This window comes from Elephas maximus, chromosome 11, assembly GCF_024166365.1.
Source record: "Elephas maximus indicus isolate mEleMax1 chromosome 11, mEleMax1 primary haplotype, whole genome shotgun sequence".
NCBI lineage: Eukaryota > Metazoa > Chordata > Mammalia > Proboscidea > Elephantidae > Elephas > Elephas maximus.
Genome location: NC_064829.1, coordinates 96,122,465 through 96,146,455, shown reverse-complemented (window position 1 = coordinate 96,146,455; position 23,991 = coordinate 96,122,465). Strand labels below are relative to the sequence as shown.

General features: G+C 43.7%; 2 protein-coding genes across 4 annotated transcripts in view; both read right to left on the bottom strand.

The window, feature by feature from the left end:
* On the bottom strand, window positions 1-22,942 carry LOC126086055 (zinc finger protein 649-like). Of its 3 annotated transcripts, none has more exons than XM_049902093.1 (5): window positions 22,824-22,942; window positions 20,666-20,870; window positions 18,821-18,947; window positions 16,626-16,721; window positions 1-242 (listed from the first exon to the last, which is right to left on the bottom strand). In XM_049902093.1, the coding sequence occupies exons 2-5, from the start codon at window positions 20,678-20,680 to the stop codon at window positions 139-141; spliced, it is 342 nt and encodes a 113-aa protein (XP_049758050.1). In that variant the 5' UTR covers window positions 20,681-20,870; window positions 22,824-22,942; the 3' UTR covers window positions 1-138. The 3 variants fall into 3 exon arrangements, with proteins under 3 accessions (XP_049758050.1, XP_049758048.1, XP_049758049.1); XM_049902091.1 differs by lacking the exon at window positions 1-242 and adding an exon at window positions 4,134-7,641; XM_049902092.1 differs by lacking the exon at window positions 1-242 and adding an exon at window positions 4,134-7,641 and having other exon boundaries at window positions 22,872-22,938.
* The window catches only part of LOC126086226 (zinc finger protein OZF-like), a 42,493-nt gene continuing 41,343 nt past the window's right edge, over window positions 22,842-23,991 (bottom strand). The window contains exon 8 of the mRNA XM_049902392.1: window positions 22,842-23,020. Within this exon, the coding sequence (XP_049758349.1) occupies window positions 22,842-23,020 (179 nt within the window). The remainder of the gene's footprint in view (window positions 23,021-23,991) is intronic.

The following is a 23,991-nucleotide window of genomic DNA, read 5'->3' as shown; positions in this document are numbered from 1 at the left end:
CAAAGAGAAGTTTATTCTCTCACAGTCTAGTACACTAAAAGTCCAAATTCAGGGCACCAGCTCCAGGGGAAGGTTTTCTCTCTCTGTTGGCTCTGGAGGAAGGTCCTCATCATCAGTCTTCCCTTGTTCTGGGAGATTTCAGCCCAGGAACTTCAGGTCCAAAGGGTGCACTCTGCTTCCGGCACTGCTTTCTTGGTGGTGTGAGGTCCCCATGTCTCTCTGCTTGCTTCTCTCTTTTATAGCTCAAAAGATAAGACACTATCTAACTTGTAGATCTCATCAATATAACTGCCACTAATCCATCTTATTACATCACAGTGATACGATTTACAGCATATAGGGAAATCAGAAGATAAAATGGTAGATAATCATACAAGGGAATCATGATCTAGCCAAGTTGACAGATTTTTTGGGGGACACAATTCAATCCATGACAGTCAGTTAGGCACCCCCCTTTTGTCAGTTTCCAGAACAACCTACTAAATTTTTTGTCACAACTGCACAATTTTCTGAAGTTTTTCTTAGCTAACTCATTGTGTAAAATGAGGTTATTGAACTTGATTTAAGGAAGACTTTTAAAATCTCCGGTTGGTAGAAATATGCACTTCTGTTAAAATAAATATTTCCACAAGAACTGTTGCGTGGTCAGTTAAATTTATACTTTCTTTGAAGTCAAGAGCCTGGAATTCAACTGTCTTTAATTAACATCCCTGTTGTAAACATTTGCAGTGAGTGCTCTAAATGATAAATTGTTTAGCTGACAATTAAGAGAAAAACAGCCGTCCTCTTTCCTCTCTTAAATTGTTTTTTTTTTTTTTTTTTGATGACCTTGAGTATAAATTTGGGAAAAACTAGTTTAACAGGAGTTAGCTAATAATCATAAAACTTTGGAAACTGTTTTCTCTTTCAGCCCTGTCAGCCCTGGGGTTCACAGACCCTTCTTTTGATTCATTTTTACTTTTCTTGACTATGTCTTCATTCAGTAGGAAATTAAACAAACTTAAAATAGGTTCAACATTTTAAAACTGAATGGTTTTCACTAGTTTATAAACAAAACCTTTCTCTTTTTTTGCCACAACTTATTATCTAAATTTTTTTTTTTTTTTTTTTAGATCTCAGAGTTTTTCTTTTTCCTTCCTTCATCTTTTAAGGCCCACTCAAAATGTTAACCAGCTGAAGTATTTCCTTTAAAGGCGCAATTTTCTGTTTAATACATGCGAGTTTTTCTCTTATTATAAATGGGTTGTGTCAGAGCTTAATCCACCAAAAAAAAAGCAAAGTTAAAGTCCTTTCAGCTTCCTGATTTAAAATAAACCAAAACCAAACCCACTGCCATCGAATCACTTTGAACTCATGGCAACCCTATAGAACATGTAGATCTGCCTCACAGGGTTTTCTAGGCTGTAATCTTTCGGGGAGCAGATCACCAGGTCTGTTCTCCCACGGAGCAGCTGGTAGGTTCAAACAGTCGGCCTTTCATTTAGCAGCAGCCCAGCACTTAACCACTGAGCCACCAGGGATTCTGACTTAAAATAGAGATCCAAATACTGGAAGAAAACCTGCTATGATCTTTTTTATAATCCAAAGCAGATTCGTTTTTATTTTTTCTGCTTACCAGATCCTTAGCTGTTACTGTTTTAGGTTTTCACTTACTGTGCTTTCTGCAGAAAGTTGTTTTTTTTTTTTAAGGAGGCTATCTTACATTTATTAGATTTGTTTATAGCCTCAGAATACCAGTTAAAATGAGTCTCCCATTAGGACTGCTTAGTTTTAGTAGTGCTTCCCCCCACCTTAAATAAATAATCTTATCTAAAGAGAATGAGCTCTACTGAGGCCACTAAATTATCCTTAGTTGAGTTGGTCCAAAGACTTAAAGAAACTGCAGGTCTGAAGACCAAATATAATTGCAGGTATCCCTGCTGGAGAGGGTGGGGGAGCTCCCAGTTCTTGTCTCTAAGACAATGAACAACCCATATAGCTAAGAAAGCACAACTACGGGTCCTTGGGGTTTACCCATGAACCCACTGCAGAAGGGATGCCTAGTGGCCAGGACTGTCCTTAGAATTCATGGATCCCCCCTACCTTGAGCTGCTAAAGAGCCCTGGTGGCTCAATGATTAAGTGCTCAGTTGCTAACTGAAAGGTTGGCAGTTCGAACTCACCCAGCAGCTCTGAGGGAGAAAGACCTGGCAATCTGCTTCAGTAAAGATTAGAGGCAAGAAAGCTCTATGGGGCAGTTTTACTCTGTCACATGGGGGTCACTGTGAGTTGACTCGATGGCATCCAACAATAACAAAACTCCAGGACAAAGACCTCATGTTGCTGGAGTCCCAGAAGCTGAAGAGGAAGATAGTAAAAATAAAAAAGTAGTTGAAGATTTGATGGCTGAGAAGATCCTAAATTTGGCAAAAGACATAAACCTACAGTTCACCTAATTGTGCAAACCCCAAACAGGGCGAACCCAAAGAATTCATGCCAAATTTTCTTCTGAAAACTAAAGAAAAGAAAAATTCTTGAAAGGAGTGAGAAATAATACTTTACCTATGTTGTTACTGTTAGGTGCCACTGAGTCGATTTCGATTCAAAATGGACCCATGTGACCGAGTAGAATTGCCCCATAAGGTGTTCTAGGCTGTACCCTTTACAGGAGCTGACTTCCAGGCCTTTTTTCTGCAGAGCTGCTGGGTGGGTTCAAACCGCCAACTTTTCAGTTAGCAACTGAGCCCCAGAAAGAGTCATAACAGTTTCAAGTGCTGAGAGAAAAGAACTGTCACCCTGAATTCTACATCCAGTGAAATTATCCTTCAGGAATCAAGTGAAATAAGGATATTCTCAGACAAGGGAATACCAAGAGAATCTGTCAACAGCCGACCTACCAAAAACCAATGTCTAAAGGAAGTTCTTGAAAGAGAAACCACAAAAAAGGATCTTGGTACATCAGGAAGGAAGAACAAAAAATGGGAAGAGCAAAGATAGGGGTAAATACATTGATTTTACTTCTTCTGTTAAGTTTTATAAATTACGTTGGGCAGCTGAAGCAAAGTGCAACATTATCTGGTGTGTTTCTTCATATGTATGTGCGTGTGAGCGAGAGAAAAAGGGCTTCTTTCATCCACAAATGCTTCAACATTTTGCTAAAGGTGCTCCAGAGTTAATGTGTTCACAGAGTTTTAGTTCTATATGATTTCCTCTGAAATTCAGGCAGAATATACCACTGAAAACCCTACCACATGTCTAGATTTCCAACATATTCTCTCTCATGTAAACTCTCTGACATCAAATGAGGGCAAGGGGTTTCTTACTATAACTGTATTTCTACTCAACTGACCTCACTGATGATCTATGAGCACTGAACACTAATGACCGAAGACCAGATGAGTTGTGGAGTGACATCAAGGGCATCATACATGAAGAAACCAAGAGGTCATTAAAGAGGCAGAAAAGAAAGAAAAAAACAAAATGGATGTCAGAAGAGACCCTGAAACTTGCTCTTGAGCACAGAGTAGCTAAAGCAAAAGGAAGAAATGATGAAGTAAAAGAGCTGAACAGAAGATTTCAAAGGGTGGCTCGAGAAGACAAAGAATGTATTACAATGAAATCTACGAAGACCTGGAGTTAGAAAACCAAAAGGGAAGATCACACTTGGCATTTCTCAAGCTTAAAGAACTGAAGAAAAAAATGCTAGCTCCGAGTTGCAATATTGAAGATTCTACGGGGAAAATACTGAATGATGCAGCAAGCATCAAAAGAAGATGGAAGGAATACACAGAGTCACCATACCAAAGAGAACTGGTCAACGTTCAACCATTTCAGGAGGTACCATATGATCAGGAACTGAGAGTATTGAAGGTGGAAGTCCAAGCTACACTGAAGGGAATGGCAAAAAAAACAAGGCTCCAGGAATTGGCAGACTGCCAATTGAGCTGTTTCAACAAACAGATGCAGCACTGTAGGTGCTCACTCAGCTATGTCAAGAAATTTGGAAGACAGCTTCCTGGTCAACTGACTAGAAGAGATCCATATCTGTGCCTATTCTGAAGAAAGGTGATCCAAACGAATGCAGAAATTATGAAACAGTGTCATTAATATCACACACAAGTAAAATTTCACTGAAGATCATTCAAAAAGCGGTTGTAGGAGAGCAGTGGGATGCAGACCCCAAATTCTCATAAGACCAGACTTAATGGTCTGACTGAGACTGGAAGGACCTCGGTGGTCACGGCCCCCAGACCTTCTGTTGCCCCAGAACAGGAACCATTCCCGATGCCAACTCTTCAGACATGGATTGGACTGGACAATGGGTTGGAGAGGGATGCTGATGAGGAGTGAGCTTCTTGGATCAGGTGGACAGTTGAGACTGTGTTGGCATCTCCTGCCTGGAGGGGAGATGAGAGGGTGGAGGGGGTTAGAAGCTGGCAAAAAAGGACACGAAAAGAGAGAGTGAAGGGAGCAAGCAGGCTGTCTCATTAGGGGGAGAGTAATTGGGAGTGTGTAGCAAGGTGTATATGGGTTTTTGTGTGAGAGACTGACTTGATCTGTAAACTTTCACTTAAAGCACAATAAAAATTATTAAAAAAAAAAAAAAAGCGGTTGCATCAGTACATTGACAGGGAACTGCCAAGAAGTTCAAGCCAGATTCAGAAGAGGATGTGGAATGAGGAATATTATTGCTGATGTCAGATGTATCTTGGCTGAAAGCAGAGAATATCAGAAAGATGTTTACATGTATTTTATTGACTATGCAAAGGCATTCAATTGTGTGGATCATAACAAATTATGGAGAACATTGCAAAGAATGGGAGTTCCGTAACACTTAATTCTGCTCATGTGGAACCTGTACATAGACCGAGAGGCAGTTCAAATAGAACAAGCGGATACTGCATGGTTTAAAATCAGGAAAGGTGTGCATCACAGTTGTATCCTTTCACCATATTTATTCAATCTATATGCTGAGCAAATACTCTGAGAAACTGGACTATATGAAGAAGAATGGGGCATCAGGATTGGAGGAAGATGCATTAACAACCTGTGATATGCAGGTGACACAACCTTGCTTGCTGAAACTGAAGTGGACTTGAAGCACTTACTGATGAAGATCAAAGACTACAGCCTTCAGTATGGACTACACCTCAACATAAAGAAAAAAATCCTTGCAACTGGACCAATAAGCAACATCATGATAAATGGAGAAAATACTGAAATTGTGAAAGATTTCATTTTACTTGGGTACATAATCAACCTCATGGAAGCAGTAGTCAAGAAATCAGACAAGGTATTGCATTGGGCAAATCTGCTGCAGAAGATCTCTTTAAAGTGTTGAAAAGCAAGGATGTCACTTTGAGGACTAAGGTGCAACTGACCCAAGCCATGGTATTTTCAATTGCCTCATATGTATGGGAAAGCTGGAGAATGAATAAGGAAGACTGAAGAATTAATGCCTCTGAATTATGGTGTTGGTGAAGAACACTGAATACACAATGGACTGCCAGAATAATAAAAAAGTCTGTCTTAGAAGAAGTACAGCCACAATGCTCATTAGAAGCAAGGATAGCAAGACTTTGTCTCATGTACTTTAGACCTGTTAGCAGGAGGGATGAGTTCCTGGAGAAAGACATCACACTAGGTAAAGTGGAGGGTCAGTGAAAAAGAGGAAGACCCTCAACAAGATGGGTTGATACAGTAGCTGCAATAATGAGTTCAAGCACAGCAAAGGATGTGAGGATGGTGCAAGACTGGGCAGTGTTTCATTCTGTTGTACATAGGGTTGCCATGAGTAGGAACCAACTCGACGGCACCTAACAACAACAACAATCTTTATAGGAGCAGATCATCAGGTCTTTCTCCCAAAGAACCTCTGGGTGTGTTTGAACCATCAACTCTTCGGTTAGCAGTCGAGTGCTTAACCATTGTGCCACCAGGGTTCCTTATGATAGGTCCATCTTTACACAAAAGCCTTTGCCAGTCTGTGCATTCATACTATTTCTCTTAGCATATGCTTATCAACCATATATGAGGTAGAAGGTCCGATTCTTTTCCACACTCAATGTACTAGTTTTTTCCTATGTGCTTTTTGTGACATAAAATAAGATGCAATTGATCACTGAAGGCATTACCATATTCACTGCATTCATAAGGGTTCCCTCCTGGGAAAATTCTCCTGAGGCCACATACCTGGCAACAGGCTGTCCAACAATGACTACATTCCTATCTGCTAGGAGCCCATTAATATTTAATGAAGTCTGAGCTGCCACAGCAGGTATTTGTACAGTCACTGTATTGACAGGGCTATTCCCTTTTGTGAGTTCACTTGCATGTAATGAGCTGTGACTCTCTGTGGAAGGATTATGCACCTTCATTGAATCTACATGCTTCTCTCTTGTGTGCATTCTCTTATGTTTAACAAGGCAAGACATGTAGGAGAAAGCTTTCCCACACTCATTGCAACCATAGGGTCTCTCTCCTGTGTGAGTTCTTTGATGTACAATGAGCATTGTCGTTGTAGCGAAGGCTTTCCCACAGTCATTGCATTCGTAAGGTTTCTCTCCTGTGTGAATTCTCTGATGTCTGATAAGACCTGACTTCTGAGAACAAGGTTTCCCACATTCACTACATACAAAGGGAGTTTTTCCTGTATGAAATCTCTGATGAGCTATGAGGCATGCCTTCTGGCTGAAGGCTTTCCCACATTCGCTGCATACATAGGGTTTCTCTCCAGTATGAATTCGTTGATGTATGAGGAGATTGCCCTTCTGGATGAAGCCTTTTCCACATTCACTACATATGTAGGATTTCTCTCCTGTGTGAGTTTTCTGATGTACGATAAGCTGTGATTTTCTGGAGAAACCTTTCCCACATTCGCTGCATCCATGGGGCTTTTCTCCTCTCTCATTTTTCTGATGCATAATGAGCTCCGCCTTCCTGCAGAAGGCTTTGCCACATTCAGTACATTCAAAAGGTTTCTCTCCTGTATGTGTTCTCTGGTGTTCGGTTAGCTTGAACTTTTTGGAGAATGCTTTCCCACATATACTGCATACGTGAGGTTTATTTCCTGTATGAATCTTCTGATGTTCACTAAGCTGAGATTTCCTAAGGAAGGCCTTGCCACATTCGCTGCATTCATGGGGTTTCTCTCCTTGGTGAGTTCTTTGATGTTCAGTGAGCCTAAACTTCTTGCAAAAGGTTTTTCCACATATATTGCATCCATGGAATTTCTTTCCTGAATGAATTTTCTTATGTTCAGTAAGCCGAGACTTCTTGATGAAGATTTCCCCACATTCAATACATTTGTGAGTTTTTTCTATTTTGTAAGTTCTCTGAGGTTTAAGAAGATGTGACTTAGTGCTGATGGGTTTTCTATTTTCATGGAATTTAATTTCAGTGTTAGTTTGCTCATGATTATCATATCCATTAAACTCAACAAGCTCCTTTATTTCACAGCTTTTGTTCTGGTTCACCAAACCTAAATATGACTTCAAAGTTTTTCCATACAAATCAACCATATCATGACTTGGCCTTAAAGGGCGACTTTTGTTCCCATGAACAATATTTCCAAATGCATCATGTTTGTAGCATTGATCCATTATCTTCAGATATCTTTGGTTTTGGAAGTACCCCTGCATATGATCATCAACTTTCTCAGTTTCTAGAAAAGAAGAAAACAATGTATCCTTCCATAAGCATGATATGGAATAAAACTGCTTCAAAATGTCTTGGAGTGCAATGGCTCTTTAGGGGAAACTGTATAACACCAATATAAAGGAAATTCCAATAATAAGTGTTCCTTATCTCTTTGACAGGAGCCCTGGTGGTGCAATGGTTTAGTGCTTAGCTGCTAACCGAAAGGTTGGCAGTTCGAACCCACCAACTGCTCTGTGGAGAAAAGACCTAGCGATCTGCTCCGGGAAAGATTACAGCCTAGGGAAACCTATGGGGCAGTTCTACTCTGTCCTGTAGGGTCACTATGAGTTGGAATTGACTCCAGAGCTGTGAGACAATTTCTGTTTTTCTGATGCAAATGGTTAAGCAGTCAATTACCAGCCCAAAGCTTAGCAGTTCAAATCCACCCAGAGGCACCTCAGAAGACAGGCCTGGTGATCTGCTTCCAAAAGGTCACCACCCTGAAAACCCAATGAAGCAGTTCTACTCTGCTCACGTGGGGTCACCACAAGTCAGAATAGGCTCAATGGCAACTAACAAGTGAATACCCTGAGACAACTAACAACAATGACAACATGAGCCACCTAATTTGTGGTACTTTGTTCGTGCAGCCCTAGGAAACTAATACACTAGCTGTGACATGTTCTCATATGTTTCTACAGAAAGATTGAAATAATGATTCCTATGGAATTTTACAACATGCCAATGAACCGTGAAGTCTTCTCCAGAAGCAGATATGCTAATGTGCCAAATATGAGAACTGTCACCTTTCTAGTGTTGTACTGTACAGATGTCATATAGAAATTTTTCCCATTTCAATATCCCTGACATATTGATTCCTCATCTTACCATTAACAGCATATTCTTCCATAATTCCACTTTTATGTATCAGTTGGCATCACTTAACCCATTGCCACTGAGTCACTCGATTCCAACTTATAGCAACCCTACAGGACAGAGTAGAACTGCCCAGTAGAATTTCCAAGGCTCTAAATCTTTACAGAACCAGGCTGCCACATTTTTCTCCTGCAGAGCAGCTTGTGGGTTCAAACCATCAACCTTTCTGTTAGCACACAAACACTTAACCACTCTGTCAACAAGGCTCCTTGGTATCAGTTAAGCAGCCCTAAAAGACCACCTCCTCCTTTTGAATCAAGACTCGTGGCAGCTTTAACTTCAATTTTTCTTCTAGAAAATCTGGTTTTTCCTTAACCACTGCACCACCACGGACAATAGCCTCCTCTTATGGAAATTTGGGGATGCAGTGGATACTCACTCAGCTTCTAACCAAAAGGTTGGCAGTTCAAATCCACCAGCTACTCCACGGGAGAAAGATGTGGCAGTCTGCTTCCATAGAGATTACAGCCTGGGAAACCCTATGGGGCAGCTCTATTATATCCTATAGGGCCGCTGTGAGTCGGAAATGACTCGAGGGCACACAACAATAGCCTCCTCTTACATATTTCTCTCATTACTTGTTCTCTCCCAACCAAACTTATTACACATACATCTTTCCAAATTCTAAAAGTCCAAGGATCTTCTTTTCTTTATCAGTACTTACCCCTAGATAGTCTCATACAGGTCAGATTTTTATACCCAGACCTAAGCTCTCCCTAACGTCTTCATGTACTTTCAACTGGAGCAGAGAGCTCTACAGGATGCTAACAAGCTGTCATTGTTGTGAGTTGCTGTCAAGTCAATTTCAACTCATGGCAACCCCATGTATGCAGAGTAGAACTGTTCCATAGGGTTTTCAAGGCTGCGACCTTTCAGAAGCAGACCACCAGGCCTTTCAGGAGCCTCTTGGTGGGTTTGAACCACTAACCTTTCAACTAGCAGTCAAACACTTAACTGTTTGCACCATCCAGGGATCATACCTCTAACTTACAATATCCAAAACATAACTTCTGACTTCCCAACTCAAATCTCATCTTCCACATATCATCTCCATCACAGTAAATGGCAACTCCGCCCTTGAGACGCATACTAAAAATTTATAACATCGTCCTTCATCTGTTTATCTCACATCCCCTATCAACCTCAATGGCAAATCCCATCAGCCCTCCTCTGCAAGTATATCTAGGATATATCTAATATTCACCCCTCAAGCCTGGCTGAAGCCACCCACAACTAGGTGTCCTATCTGGCTTTCCTGCTTCAACACCTGTCCTATTCAAGCCTATTTTCTACCCATACCCAAAATGATACTGTGATGAAATGAGTTCCCTTATGTGGTCTTTTGCTTTGCATCTTTGGAAAAACAGCTGAAAATTTTTTCCCCTAAGCCCTAAGAAGTTACCTTTGCCTAGTTTTTTTTATCCCAGAAGTCTTGTTACTTTTGTCCAGCTTGACTCACATTTCCTGGGTAAGCTATAAACAACCTGATGGTTTGATACTTTCTCTCTAGCCCTGGACTGCAGCCTGTTCTGTGATTGGTCTATTTTATGCACCTTGCAGGGACTGGTCAATATACTTATGCAAATGAAGTGACTGTGGCTTATGGAGAGGTGATTGGTCAGTTTGTGGCCCTGGTGGGAGGGTTGTGCCTTGAAATTGACCAGAAGCTTGCTTATACATGCAGCCAAGCCCACAGAGTTTTCAGGAAAAAAAAGGAGAAAAGGCAAGAAAGACAGAAAGAGAGAAGAAAGAAGCAGGGAGAAAGGATGTGAAGAACCTCCTAGAAGAGCTATAACATGAATTAAGGGCTGTAACACTGAAGACAGCAAAAGGCCCAGAAGGGGCCCTGTGGCATGGTCGGTGGTGACAACAGAAATCTGGTGCTAGGAATGCACTTAAGGAAGTTAAACAAAACCGGTACACTGGCTATCAGCTGGGTCAGTTAGTAGTGGAGAGGCTGACTGCAAGGAGGCCAAATGCAGAGAGGCCTGTCCTGGCGGGGCTAAGAAGGGTCATGTCCTGCAGGGGCTGAGAAAGGACCTGTCCTGTGGGGGCCGAGGGGAGTCTGTCAAGAGGGGACTGAGAGGAGGCTTGCACAGCTGAGGGGGCGTGCACAGCAGAGAGAAGGGCCTGCTTGCTTGCAAGGCTGAGAAGAACTGAGAGAGCTGTCCTGCACTTAAGAAGGGAGGGACGTGCTCTCCACTTCCGGGGAGCCTTCTAGACTTTGCCTCTATGCTTCCTGATCCTGAGTTTTAGCCTGTTGATCCTGATCCCCAGTTCAACATCATTTCTTCCTTAATAAACCACTTAACTGTAAATATGGTCTGAGTTCTGTGTGGCCACTGCAACAGATGATCGAACCCAGAAGTAGAGAGCACCATGGGGAGAATGGCTGGTGTCAGAATTGGTAAAGGGTTGGAGAGTGGAGATGTGTCTGACCTCCGCCTCACAGGAATCAGTCTCGGGTTGATCTTGATTCTCATTAACCTCCTTGAAGTTAGACAGGTTCTGACACTATTACTACTACTATTTTATAGATACTTGTAGAACATAAATTATACCATGTCACTGCGTTATTCTAAACATTCTAATGTTTTCACATCTTATTAGGAATAAAATCAAGTCCCTAAAATAGATTACAAAGTCCTATATGACCTACCAGACGCCTGCTACTACTCCACTGACCTTATCTTTAGTCATTTTGCCTCTTATTCACTCCTTTCTACCGAGGCTTTCTTGATATTCCTCAAATATACTCTTGCCTTGAGCCATTGAAATTCCCATTCTCTCCACTCTTTACCCAGAAAGCCTACTCACATCGCTTATCTCCCTCCTCAATCAATCATGCCTTTGTAATAAGGCCCCAATAAAGGCTCTTGACAGAAGTTCCATGGGTTTCCTGGGGGTTCACCAGACACAGATGCACGTTGTTGGGTGAGGGGGTTGTGTGTCCCTTTTTGAGATATAGAAACTCTGTGTCAGGAATTCTCTCACACCTCACTCAATGTGTCTCTTCATTTGTATCCTTTTTTTCTATAATAAAGCTGTCATCATAAGTATAGTGCTTTCTGTGAGTTCTATAAGCAGTTCTAGCAAATTATCAAACTCAAGGGAGTATGGAAGCCAGCAAGTCAGAAGTGAGAGGGGCCTGGGGACCCCTGAGCTTATGTCTGGTATTCTAAGAGAGTAGAGGGACCACCCAAATTTTTACCCAGCAGGTCAGAAGTGAGGATGTTTAGAGATTCCCAAGCTTGTGCCTACTGTCTGACACCTGGGGAAGACTTAGAAGTCCGGAGGGCTGTGTCCTTTAACTTGTGAGATCTGACCAAGCTCCAGGGTTAGGGTCAGAGGAAGAAATGCTGCATGTGCAGCTGGTGTCAGAAGTGGAACCGAGAAGAAGAGAATTGATAATAAGCTGATTTCAGATTAATGTGATTGATCCTTACAGTTTGCTGTGAGTGTGGTGAAATGAGTTCCTTTATGTGGCCTGCGCCTTGGTTCTTTGGAAAAAGAGCTTCCGAGGTTTTTCCCCTAATCCCTGAGGTGTTAGCTTTGGGCTAGTTTTCTACTCTAGAGGGTTTGTTACTTTTGTCCAGGCTGATTGACATTTCTTGCACAAGCTGAAAACAACTTGGTTTGATACTTTTTGTCTGGTCCTGGGCTACTGCCTACCCTGTGATTGGTACGTACCTCTCAGGGATTGGTCGATAAGACTGTGCAAATAAGGTGACTATAGCCTTATATGCAAATAAAGTGTCTGTGACCTACCTAGAGGGGATTGGTCAGTTTGGTGGCCATGCCTTGAAATTGATGAGGAGTTTGTATATATATGCAGCCAACCCCACAGAAGTTTTTCAGTCAGGAAGCAGACAGAAGCAGAAGGAAAAAAAAAGAGAGAAGCACAGAGAGGGGAGGCAAGAAACCTACTAAAGAGCTGTAACATGGGTCAAGGACCTTAACAATAAAGACAGCAGCAGGCAAGCAAAGGGCTCTGCAGCAGAGCTGGCAGCAACAGGCCCAGAAAGGGCCCTGCAACAGAGTCCATGGTGACAGAAGGAAGGCTGAAGGCAGAGAGGATAGTCCAGAGGGGGCCAAAATGAGGCCTGTCCTGAGGATGCCAAGACAGCTGAGAAGAGCTTATTCTGAAGGTTCTGAGAGGAGCCTGTCTTGAGGGGGCCACAAGGAGGCCTATCCTGAGGGGACAAAGAGGAGGTCTGCATGGCTGAGACAAGGTATGGATGGCAGAGAGAAGGGCCTATTTGCTTGCGAGGCCTAGAGGAGCTGAGAGAGCTGTCCTGCAATAAAGACGGGAGGGATGTGTTTTCCTCTTCAGGGGAGCCTTTGAGGCTTTGCTTCCGTGCTTCCTGATCCTGATCCTGAGTTGTAGCCTGTTCGTTAATAAACCACTAAACTGTAAATATGGTCTGTGAGTTCTGTGTGGCCATTGCAACAGATTATCAAACCCAGAAGAGAAGTAGAGGATGCCGTGGGAGGGACGGCTGGTGTCAGAATAGGTAAAAGGTTGGAGAATGGAGGTATATCCGACCTCCACCTTATAGCAATCAGCTTTGGACTGATCTGGTCATTTTCTCTCCTGAAGTTCTTAAGCTACTACAACTCCCACCATTTTACAGTGAGAAAGGTGGTAGTTTATTGTTTTCACAGCAGATGTATGGAAGTACAAGAGAAATTCAATTTAAAAAAGGATGGTGGCAAAGAATTTTCTTGGAGGTGCAATGATTCTAATTCGGCACACAAAAAGTGTGAGTTCATAAGGGAGTTACTGCAGAGATGGGTAAAAAGTACAGTAGCAGCATGTGGATTAAACCCAAAATCCAAACCTGTTGCCTTCAAGTTGATTCCAACTCATAGCAACCCTATAGGGCAGAGGGGAACTGCCCCATAGAGTTTCCAAGGCTGTAATCTTTACGGAAGCAGAGTGCCACATCTTTTCTCGTGGAATGGGCTGTAGGTTCAAACCACTCAACCTTTTGATTAGGAGTCAAACACTTAACCACTGTAGCACCAGGGCTCCGGGGTGTAGATTACACAGTTGTAAAAACGGCACGGCAGGGGTGTCATCTGGCCTCCTCTAACATCGCAAGGGGGAAGGAGAATCAAGATCAACAGCCCAAGCCTGATTACTATGAGCAGAGGTCAGGCATACCTCCTCTCTCCACCATCTTTACCAGTTGACACCGACTGTCCCTCCCACAGCGCACTCTACTTCTCTGCTGAGTTTGATAATTTGTTACAACGGCCACACAGAACTCACAGACCATACTCACAGTTATGGGGTTTATTAGGGAAGTAACGGGTTATAATTTAGGTTGAGGAAAACTCAGGATACAGTTCTCCCCTCAAGATAGCCTCTTCTCATCCATCCCCACAGGCAAGCCTTTTTCTGGCCCGTGGGCCTCTGCCCTGCTGGGACAAGTGTTATAAAACTCTTTTAGCTCTGCCCAGAGGCAACCCACTCCACCAGTAAGCCTCAGCCCTCGCCAGTAAGGCTAACTCCATAGGTTAGCAAACCTAGCTCAACCAAGTGCCTGGAGGCACCCTAACCCTCCAGCAAGCCTCTTGCCCAAAGGCACTCAGTTCTCTCACTCCATGGGCCAGACTGTCTCCTGCTGGTCTCCTGGTTCTGCTGCCGCCATTTCTCTGTTGCCGCTTCTCACTGTCTTCAGTGTTATCTAGGCCTCTCTATCTCAGTCTCCTGGTTCCAGGAGCTTCTCAGAGCAGGAATCCTGGGTCTCAAAGATGTGTTGCGCTCCTGGCTCTTCTTTGTTGGTGGTGGTGAGATCCTCTCCACCCGACTCTGGCATGGCTCATTTTAAGCCTAGCAGGATGGCAAAACTGACCAATACCTTTGTTAGGATTCCACAGACCTTATTTGCATGGCCCCACCACCACACAGGTGCCATTAGCTTTATTTGCATTATTAGCAAGCTATCCAATCCCCTTGGTGGGCCACAATTACCTTATTTGGGTAGCCCCACCCAATCCCTTGGATGGGATTACAAGACCATGACGAGAGAGACCATATAAAAGTGACCCATTGCATCAAAACAGTGTTAAAGGAGATGACGATTTGACAGTCTGTTATATAAATGAGCCAAAGACAGCCTCTGTGTATTGGCCTGCAGTTTATTTCTTCATAGCAGTCTGGGAACCATTAGCCTAAAAGCCCACGGGCACCAAACACAAATTTTTACACATCCAAATGCTTGAAAGATAGCCCAAATTAGCAGATTTTGAGCCATTTACAGCCTGTCTGCTTTGCATACTCTGCAAAACTACACCCAACATCTGCTAGCCACAGATAAGATAAACCCATTCTGACTCACAGCAGCCCTATAAGACAGGGTAGAACTGCCCCACGGGGTTTCCAAGGCTGTGATCCTTACGGAAGCAGACTGCCACACCTTTCTCCCACAGAGTAGCTGGAGAGTTCGAATCATTGACCTTTCAGTTAGCAGCTAAGTGCTTAATCACTGCACCACAAGGGCTCCTAGATAAAATAAACCCTACAGATATAAGAACACCAAACTGCTGCTCTTCAGAGCTCTCTGACCCAGTCTCTCCACCTGACTGCTGAGTGACATCACCTAGACATTTAGGTCCCCTCTTCACTCCGTCTCTCCCCAAGAGTTCCCTACCCTTCTTCCCCTTCTTGTATTCCCCACCCTAAATGCCCTGCATTTGGAAGCTCTCACGCTGTAAAGGACTAAAAACCAAACCCACTGCTGTCAAGTCGATTCCCACTCATCGCAACCCTATAGGACAGAGTAGAACTGCCCCATAGAGTTTCCAAGGTGCGCCTGGTGGATTTGAACTGCTGACCTCCCAAGGAGCGCCTGGCGGATTTGAACTGCCGACCTCTTGGTTAGCAGCCATAGCAGCTAACCACTACACCACCAGGGTTTCGACTAAACAGCCAACAAAATCTGTCAGCCCCAATAGAAAGCTTGTAGTGCAACACTGCCATCTTGTGGTCACATCTTTTTCCTCGCTCAGCTCTGATATCCTCTGAACTGACTAGGCTCTCCACAGAGAACTAGAGCTTACGGCATTAGAAAGACAAGGAAACTTTTAAGGCCTAGAGGACAAAGCAGAAAATAAAAACAGAACGTTTGGATAAGCTCAGAGTGAGGGAAAAGAGAAGCTAAGGAATGAGATAAACTGCAGAGTAAGAGACCAGCTTACCCTGGGGGTATAGCTCCCAAGGTGGCATTGGATACTAGGAAACCTGTTGCCATGGAGTTGATTCTGACTCATAGTGACCCTATAGGACAGAGTAGAAGTGCCCCACAGGGTTTCCAAGGCTGTAAACCTTTACAGAAGCTGACTGCCATATCTTCCTCCCACAGAGCGGCTAGTGGATTGGAACTGACGACCTTTTGGTTAGCCGCCAAATGCTTAAGCAAGGCTGCTTGGATACTGGGAAAGGAGCTAAATATTTCTCAATGGACCAGGAAGGTACACACGTTAGAAAAGAGTGATGAATTCAAATTCTTAGAAGAGAGGCCTGGAAGGAGGAATTTCACAGCAAGGGGGCTGAAAGGAACGTATAACGATACTCTGACAAGAGAAAAAGAACGGGAAGATTTGAGAATCCAAGCAAGAAACTTAGGGGGAAAAGCCAACAACTAATATGAACCCCTAGGTGTTGCAAATGGTTTGCACTCAACTACTAACATAAAGAAAGGTTGGCGGTTTGAGCCCAGGCAGTAGCCCCATGGAAAAAAAGCCCAGCGATCTACTTCCGTGAAGATTACAGCCAAGAAAACCCCAGGGAGTAGTTCTACTCCATAACACAGGCAGTCGCCATGAGTCAGAATCAACTGGATGACAACAGGTTTGGTTTGGAATATAAAATCAATAGGGGTCAGACCTAAAAGGAGATAAAGGGGTATTTTTCCTCTAAATTCGTACACAGAAAAAGAGCTCTTGTATGGGAGAGAAATACATGGAAGCTCTGTTTATGTATCCTCAGACACCCTCACAGCTAAGTTGCCTTCTCTAAACTAAAATGTGACTTCCACAGCCTTCCCTCCTTGCTGGTTGTCTTACCTTGATGTCTTGGACTGTGGATTTCATGTTCTGTCTTCCATGGCTGTTCTCCTCGTTCCACCTTGAAGAGTGGATCTGGTTTGCCAACTTGAAATCCTGTTGATGGGAAATGGCAGAAGACGGACACATCAAATTGCACTAGGGGTACACCAACATTCACTGCAACACTTTTCACAATGGCCAAATGGTGGAAGCAACCAAAATGCCCATCAACAGATGAATGGATAAACAAAATGTGCTCTACACATACAATAGAATACAACTCAGCCAGAAGGAAAAATGAAGTCCTGGTGCATGCCACAACATGGATGAACCTTGAAAACATCATGCTGAGTGAAATAACGCAATCACAAAATGACAAATATTATATGATCTCACTAATACGAAATAAGCATATATACAGAAACCAACGGTTATTAATAGTTACCAGATAGGGAAGGAAGGGGAAAGGGGGAGTTTTTCCTTAGGTGGTGTTAAGGATTGGATTGTGTCCCCCCAAAATATGTACTGTAAATCCTAACCCCTATACTTGTGGTATATAGTACAGGGTCGCTATGAGTCAGAATCGACTAGACGGCAACAGGCTTGGATTTTTTCTTTTATTTATACTTGTGGTTATGATCCCATTTGGGCATGAGTTTTCTTTGTTATGTTAATGAGGCAGCATTTGTGTAGGCTAGGATTTGTCTTGAACCAATCACTTTTTTGAGATATAAGAAGAGCAGATCAGACACAGAAGAGGCAAGCAGAGATGGAAGAAGAGAGATGCCATGCCACGTGAAGATCAAGGAGCCAAGAATAGAAGAAAGGAGGACCTTCCCCCAGAGCCAACAGAAAGAGGAAGGCTTTCCACAGAGCCGGTGCCCTGAATTCAGACTTCTAGCCTCCTAACCGTGAGAAAATAAAATTCTGTTTGTTAAAGCCACTCATGTGTGGTATTTCTGTTATAGCAGTGCTAGATAACTAAGGCGGGGTATTAAGTTTATGATAAGAGTGGTGGAATGATTTGGAAAAGGATACCAAGAATGGTTGCACAACTCGAAGAATGTAATCAACGTCACAGAATTGTACCTGAAGAATTTGTTGAAATGGTACATGTTTTGTTATGTGTGGTGCGATGGATCACTTTTGGGTAGTCTTTCTAGACATGGTCTTGTAACTTCCACCCAAGTGATGGGGTGGGACTGTGTGATAGGGTAACTGTAGCCCACCAAGGGGATTGGTCAGTTTTGCCATCCCATTGTGCTTGAAATGAGCCATCCCAGAGGCAGGAAAGAGTAGATTCTACCACCATCAAGGAAGAACAGCCAGGAGCAGAGAGCATGTCCTTTGGACCCAGGATCCCTGTGCTGAGAAGCTCCTGGAACTAGGAGACAAAGAGAGAGACCACAAGCTGTCACCTTGAAGACAAGAGTGGTGGCAGGAGAGACCAGAAGGAAGCCATGCAGTGGGCTTCCTGGCCCATGGAGAGAGAAAGCTGAGTGCCTGAGGTGCCTCTAGGGACTTACTGGCAGAGACTAAAGGAGCTTTGTAATACTTGCCTAAGCCGGGCGGAGGCCTACGGCCAGAGAGAGATGAGCCTGCAAGCATGGCTGAAAAGAGGCTGCCCTGATGGAAGAACTGTATCCTGACTGTTTCTGAGCCTGAATTGTAACCTGTTCCTTCCCTAATAAACCCCATAATAGTAAGTATTATATGTGAGTTCTGTGTGTCCACTGCAATGAATTATTGAACCTAGCAGAGAAGTAGAGAGTGTTGTGGGAGGGACAGTTGGTGTCAGAACTGGTAAAGATGGCGGAGAGAGGAGGCATGTATGACCTCTGCCTCATAGGAATTGGCCTTGGGCTGTTGATCTTGGTTCTCCTTCCCCCTTGTGAAGACAGAGGAGGTCAGACTCCACCCCAAGCTGTTTTTACATCATGTATATTTTCACCCTAATAATATAAACAAGTTTTTAAAATGCTGCACTAGGGGGTGTGTAAAGATATAAGAATGGTTCATTTTAGGGACTGCACAGTTTGCTTGTCTGCAAAGTAAAGGCTTTTCTCTAAGGTGAGGAGAGACTGTACCCTCTCATCTGGGGAAAGACAGAGTGCTGAGAAACTACCACTTAAGAGTCTAAAGAGTTAAGCAGTTGAGAAAGGAAAGGTCACTGACTGGGTACCCTCTGAGGGACTGAGGGAAGTTATCCTCACCCATTGACACTAGGTTGCTATAGTTCTCCAACATCACATCCCAGAACAGGTCCTTCTGAGCAGGGTCCAGGAGCTGCCACTCCTCCCAGGTGAACTCCACAGCCACATCACTGAATGTCAGTGATTCCTATAATAACAGGGCCCGTTTAATATGTTTCCCCTTTATTGATATAAAAAAAATGTAAAACAAATTGTTCGGCTCATTTTCACTATATAGGCTGCATCTATATTATCTAGGAAGAACCCCTGGTGATGCAATGGTTAAGGACTCGGCTGCTAACCAAAAGGCTGGCAGTTCAAACCCACCCAGTGGCTCCGCAGGAAAAAGACCTGGCCGTCTGCTTCCATAAAGATTACAGCCAAGAAAACCCTATGGGGCAGTTCTACTCTGTCACATGGGGTCACTATAAGTCAAAATTGACTCGATGGCACCTAATACTAACAATATATCTACGTCTTGTCACCAACAACCCAAGTGCTTAACAGATAACAGTACTTTCAACACCCTACTGTCAAATCTAAGAGTCTCTGGGTGGTGCAAACAGTTAAGTGCTCAACTACTAGCTTAAAGGTTGGTCGTTTGAACCCACCCAGAGGTGCCTCGGAAGACAGGCCTGACGATCTGCTTCTGAAAAATCACAGTCATTGAAAACTGTATGGGGCAGTTCTACTCTGCACCCGTGGGGTCACCATGAGTCAGAATCGACTAGACAGCAACCAAAAACGATAACTACCAAATCTGTATTCAAGCACCATTTCATCAACCTGTTCATGGGGGACCTTTGAAAGCCATGCAAACCTTCTGTCTCCTTAGGTAACTAAGGTTTTATTCTTAGATAAACCCAGACCACACTATCGCTGGCACCATGGGTCACCTGGCTGTGGTCCCCTGAAGAACTGTGCCCCCTGAATTCTGATTGGTCTATTCCCACAGGGGCTCAAATAATCCTATAAGAAACAGCCACCTGAAACCTGTTTATATATTTATGAGAAGGATGGTATTAAGGACACCATCCAACACATCACCTTGAAGACCCATTAAAGAAATTTCCCAAGACTTAAAAACCCAAAAACCAAACCTGTTGCCGTCAAGTCAATTGTGACTCATGGCAATCCCATGCCTGCCAGAGTCAAACTGCTCCATAGGGTTTTATTGGCTATAATCATTATGAAAGCAGATTGCCAAGCCTTTCTTCCATGGTGCTGCTGGATGGGTTCAAACTGCCAACCTTTACATTAGTAGTCAAAACCAAACTATTTACGCCACCCACGGACCCTCCTGAGCCTTAAGTGCCATTAAATATTGAATCCCCTGAGAAACTGGTCTGCTTTCTCCTCAAAGTCAGTACATGACCTGTGATTTATCATGAGTCTGGTTATGAGAACTGTCAGAAATATTAGATGTAAGTTGGCAGTTAATGTAACCCACAAGGTCCTGCAGTCACACAGTAAATCCCAACATTAGTCACATAGTGTGAACCCTGTGAACAACATATTCCTGATTCCACTTTGTACTGATTTTGAAGGAATAAAAAAAAAGTTGTTATTAAGCTGACTCATGGTGACCCCATGTGCGTCAATGTGTCAGAGCAGAACTGCATTCCTTAGGGTTTTCAAGGCTGTGACTGAAAGGTTGATGGTTTGAACCCACCCAGAGGTACCTTAGAAGACAGGCCTGGCGATGTGCTTCTCAAATGTCACAGCCTTTGAAGGAACAGTCTAAGTTTATTTCTCCCCAGGCCCATTTTTCCCAATTTATGCTTTTCATTTAATTGAACTGATTTTACCAGGCTTCTACAAACCCATCAGGGGATGAAGTGAAGAATAAAACAAACCAAATCTCACCTGGGCATTGGTCATTTTCTTCTGTTCTTGGGAAATGGCCAGGAACTGCAATCTCTGTCTTTAGTCTTTTCCAGATCTGCCCTAAATTTCTATTTGGAAGTCTTAGTCTCTGGTCAAGGGTGTCCCAAGAAATGACGATATCCAAGTCCTCCACCTCCTTCCTTCATTTGGTCTCTATTGATTCTGGGGAGCCAGGACCTGTGAGCTGAAGAGAAAATTGATTTTCTTTTTTTTTTTTAATAATATTTTATTGTATTTTTGGTGTTTGCATAGCAGTTTGGATCCCTATTCAGCAATTTCTACCAAGTTGTTCAGTGACATTAGTTACGTTCTTTATAATGCGTGAACATTCTTAGTATTTCCATTCTGGTTGTTTTATTTCCATTAATCTAGTTTCCCTGCTCCCTTACCTTCTCATCTTTGTTTTAAAGTAATTATTGACCATTAGCAGATACATTCCCTCTGGACCCAGATGCTATCATCGCTACCGTGCACTTACCTTAAGTCAGGAACCAAATCCAAACCTATTGCTGTCAAGTCAATTTCAACTCATGGCGACCCTATGTGTCACAGAGTAGAACTGCTCCATAGGGTTTTCTTGCCTATAATCTTTAGGGAAGCAGATTGCTAGGACTTTCTTCCGCAGTGCTGCTGGGTAGGTTCAAACCACCAACCTTTAGATTAGTATTCAAGCTCAAACCGTTTTCACCACCTAGAGACCTTAAACCACTGAATCGATTCTGACTCTTTGCAACCCTACAGGTCAAAGTGGAACTGCACCATGGGATTTCCAAGGCTGTAAAAACAATCTTTCTGAAACAGACTTGCACATCTTTCTCCCAGACAGCAGGTGGTGGGTTTGAACTGCCGACTTTTTGGTTAGCAGCCAAGTGCTTAACCGCTGTCCCACCAGGTCTCCTACCTCAGAAACTTTACCATAAAATCTTTGCCGTCAAGTCATAGCAGCCCTACAGGACAGAGTAGAACTACCCCATAGGGTTCCCAAGGCTATAAACCTCAACGGAAGCAGATTGCCTCAACTTTCTCCCTCAGAGCTGCTAGTAGTGGTTGGGAACCACCGTCTTTTTAGTTAGCAGTCTATCTCTTTATGTGGTGCTCCAGAGGCTTTTATACCCCGAGGCCATAAAACATAATGTTCTGAATGTGGGGGAGGTGTGCCTTTCCTCTAAGAAGTGGAAGCAGCATAAACATGAATATGTTTAGAGTATGCCGTTTACTGAAAAAGAAATTATACCAATGCTTCTACAGCTTATCTAAATTATGAAAAGTAAGCAGAGATAATAAAAGACAAACATTGAAATAAGATGCAATTTTAACAAGAGTTATCTTTGAGAAGCAGAATTTTGGGGCCAGAGATGGCATCTTACTGGTGTCACAGAGATCCTGGAAGGAAATATCCAAGTACATGTAAATGCAGCAAGAAGCAAAGAAATCTCATCTTTAATAGAAAGCTTGTGACTTTAGACTTACTTAACCCTTGACTCCCTAAACTTCATTTCTGTGTGGACGAAATGAGGGGGCAATGTGGGAGGCTTAAGGAGATTTGCAAACTAGTCCTTGAAGGGGGACATAGTCTTGAACCAGTGAGGGCGAAGGTGGCGTTCGTTCATAAGGTCTGTCTCAGCAGCCAAGGTCTGAGCCTCAACCCACCCAAAAGCAAGGACCCTGTGCCTCCAAAAAATCAGCTCTTAGAAACCTCTCAACCAGACACACCTGGGTCTCCTCAAAAACTGACCACACATCCCTCCGTATTAATACCAAAACTTGGATCTGACACCCCTATACCTGACTATGCCCTTGGCTCCTCCACCACTGAACCCCATTTTTAAGCCAGACACTGCTTTCATTGATAATCAACACCCCTTTATCCCACATCTCAATCACTGATCCCTACAGAGAGTATGACCCGAAAAGACCCCAAACCCTGGACTTGGAACTCTCAGTCATTGATCTTGATAGGCCTTTAATGCCTGACCACCAGGCAACTCTCAAAGACCGAACCCAAAGGCGCCCCAGTCTCAGACACCCAACCCATCAGAGACTCCCACTATCTCCCCCCACAGAGTCCACGATTCCACCCTACACGGACACCCACAGACACCCCCATAGCCCGTTCCACGGAAAGACCCTCGCTGACCTGATTTTTCTCCTGACCCTACAGCGTCCGCCTAGAGGCTGCGCTTACTTCTGTGAATTCTTCCACCTCTGGTCCTTTGCCCAGCATCCGCGCCGGCCTACAGCGGCCAACGAGGGTGAAGGGCGTTTCTAAGGAGTACGGACAATGGATTTCGGGCTTTGCAGGTAATATGTCCGCGCCCTTCTCGCCAATGCTCCCTGGGGGCGGCCATCTTTCAACATTTGACGTACAGCAGGGGATCAGCTATTTTTTGCGCCAGTAACCAAGAATGGCGTCAGAAAGTGAAAAGGGATTCAGCTGTCCCCTCTCCTGGTACCTCAAACCCTACGCTGCGAAGTTGAAAGGGTCGCCAACACCGCTGCACAAACTGCATGTATTTTCAGAGGCTAACCTTAGACAATCCCTGTCATAAACGGTTAAGCTCCTGACTACTAATGGAAAGGTTGCTGGTTCAACTCCTAGAGGCACCTCCAAAGAAAGGCTTGGTGATCTGCTTCTGGAAAGTCACAGCCTTGAATCGTCATGAGATGGAATAGACTCCACCATAACAGTTTTTTGTTTTTGTTTTTGACCTTATACTAAGCAAACATGGCACAGGCCATGTGAGTGGCACAGTCACCATAGCAAGCCAGGGAGATAGTGTAACCAACAGCCAATCTGACACAAAAGGTCCTTATCTTTTCCGGAGTAAGAATACATGTGAAAGACAAACTCTATCTTCAGCAAGCTTTATGTTGCTTGAGTCAAGCAAAAGGAGTCAGCCGGGGGACTAAGCCTCTCCAAAAGACTGACTCGCTTGAGTCAGGGAGGTTACTGCTTTTATGCACCGAGTTATGTTAAGTGGCATTTCTTTATCCATGCAGTTTCTGAGACAAAGGCGGGCTTTTGGGGGGAACTGGTATGGCTAGGAAATGAGGTGTGCATGCAGCCCTGGGCCGAGATAGAGTCTGCAGCAAAGGGCTCTGGGACTGTTAGCATTACTCATTATGGGATGTGGCACCTGCACAGTTCCAACTCTGCAGGTTCAAATCACACCAGTGGGTTGGATATCATAGTGGCTTCTGAGATAAGGTCATCTGGTTGACGTGGCTACCTTTTGCACGCATGCTCGGCACCTGTTTTCTTGAGAGAAAAGTTGTGGTTAAGCCAGGCTACGCAAGTGAAGCAA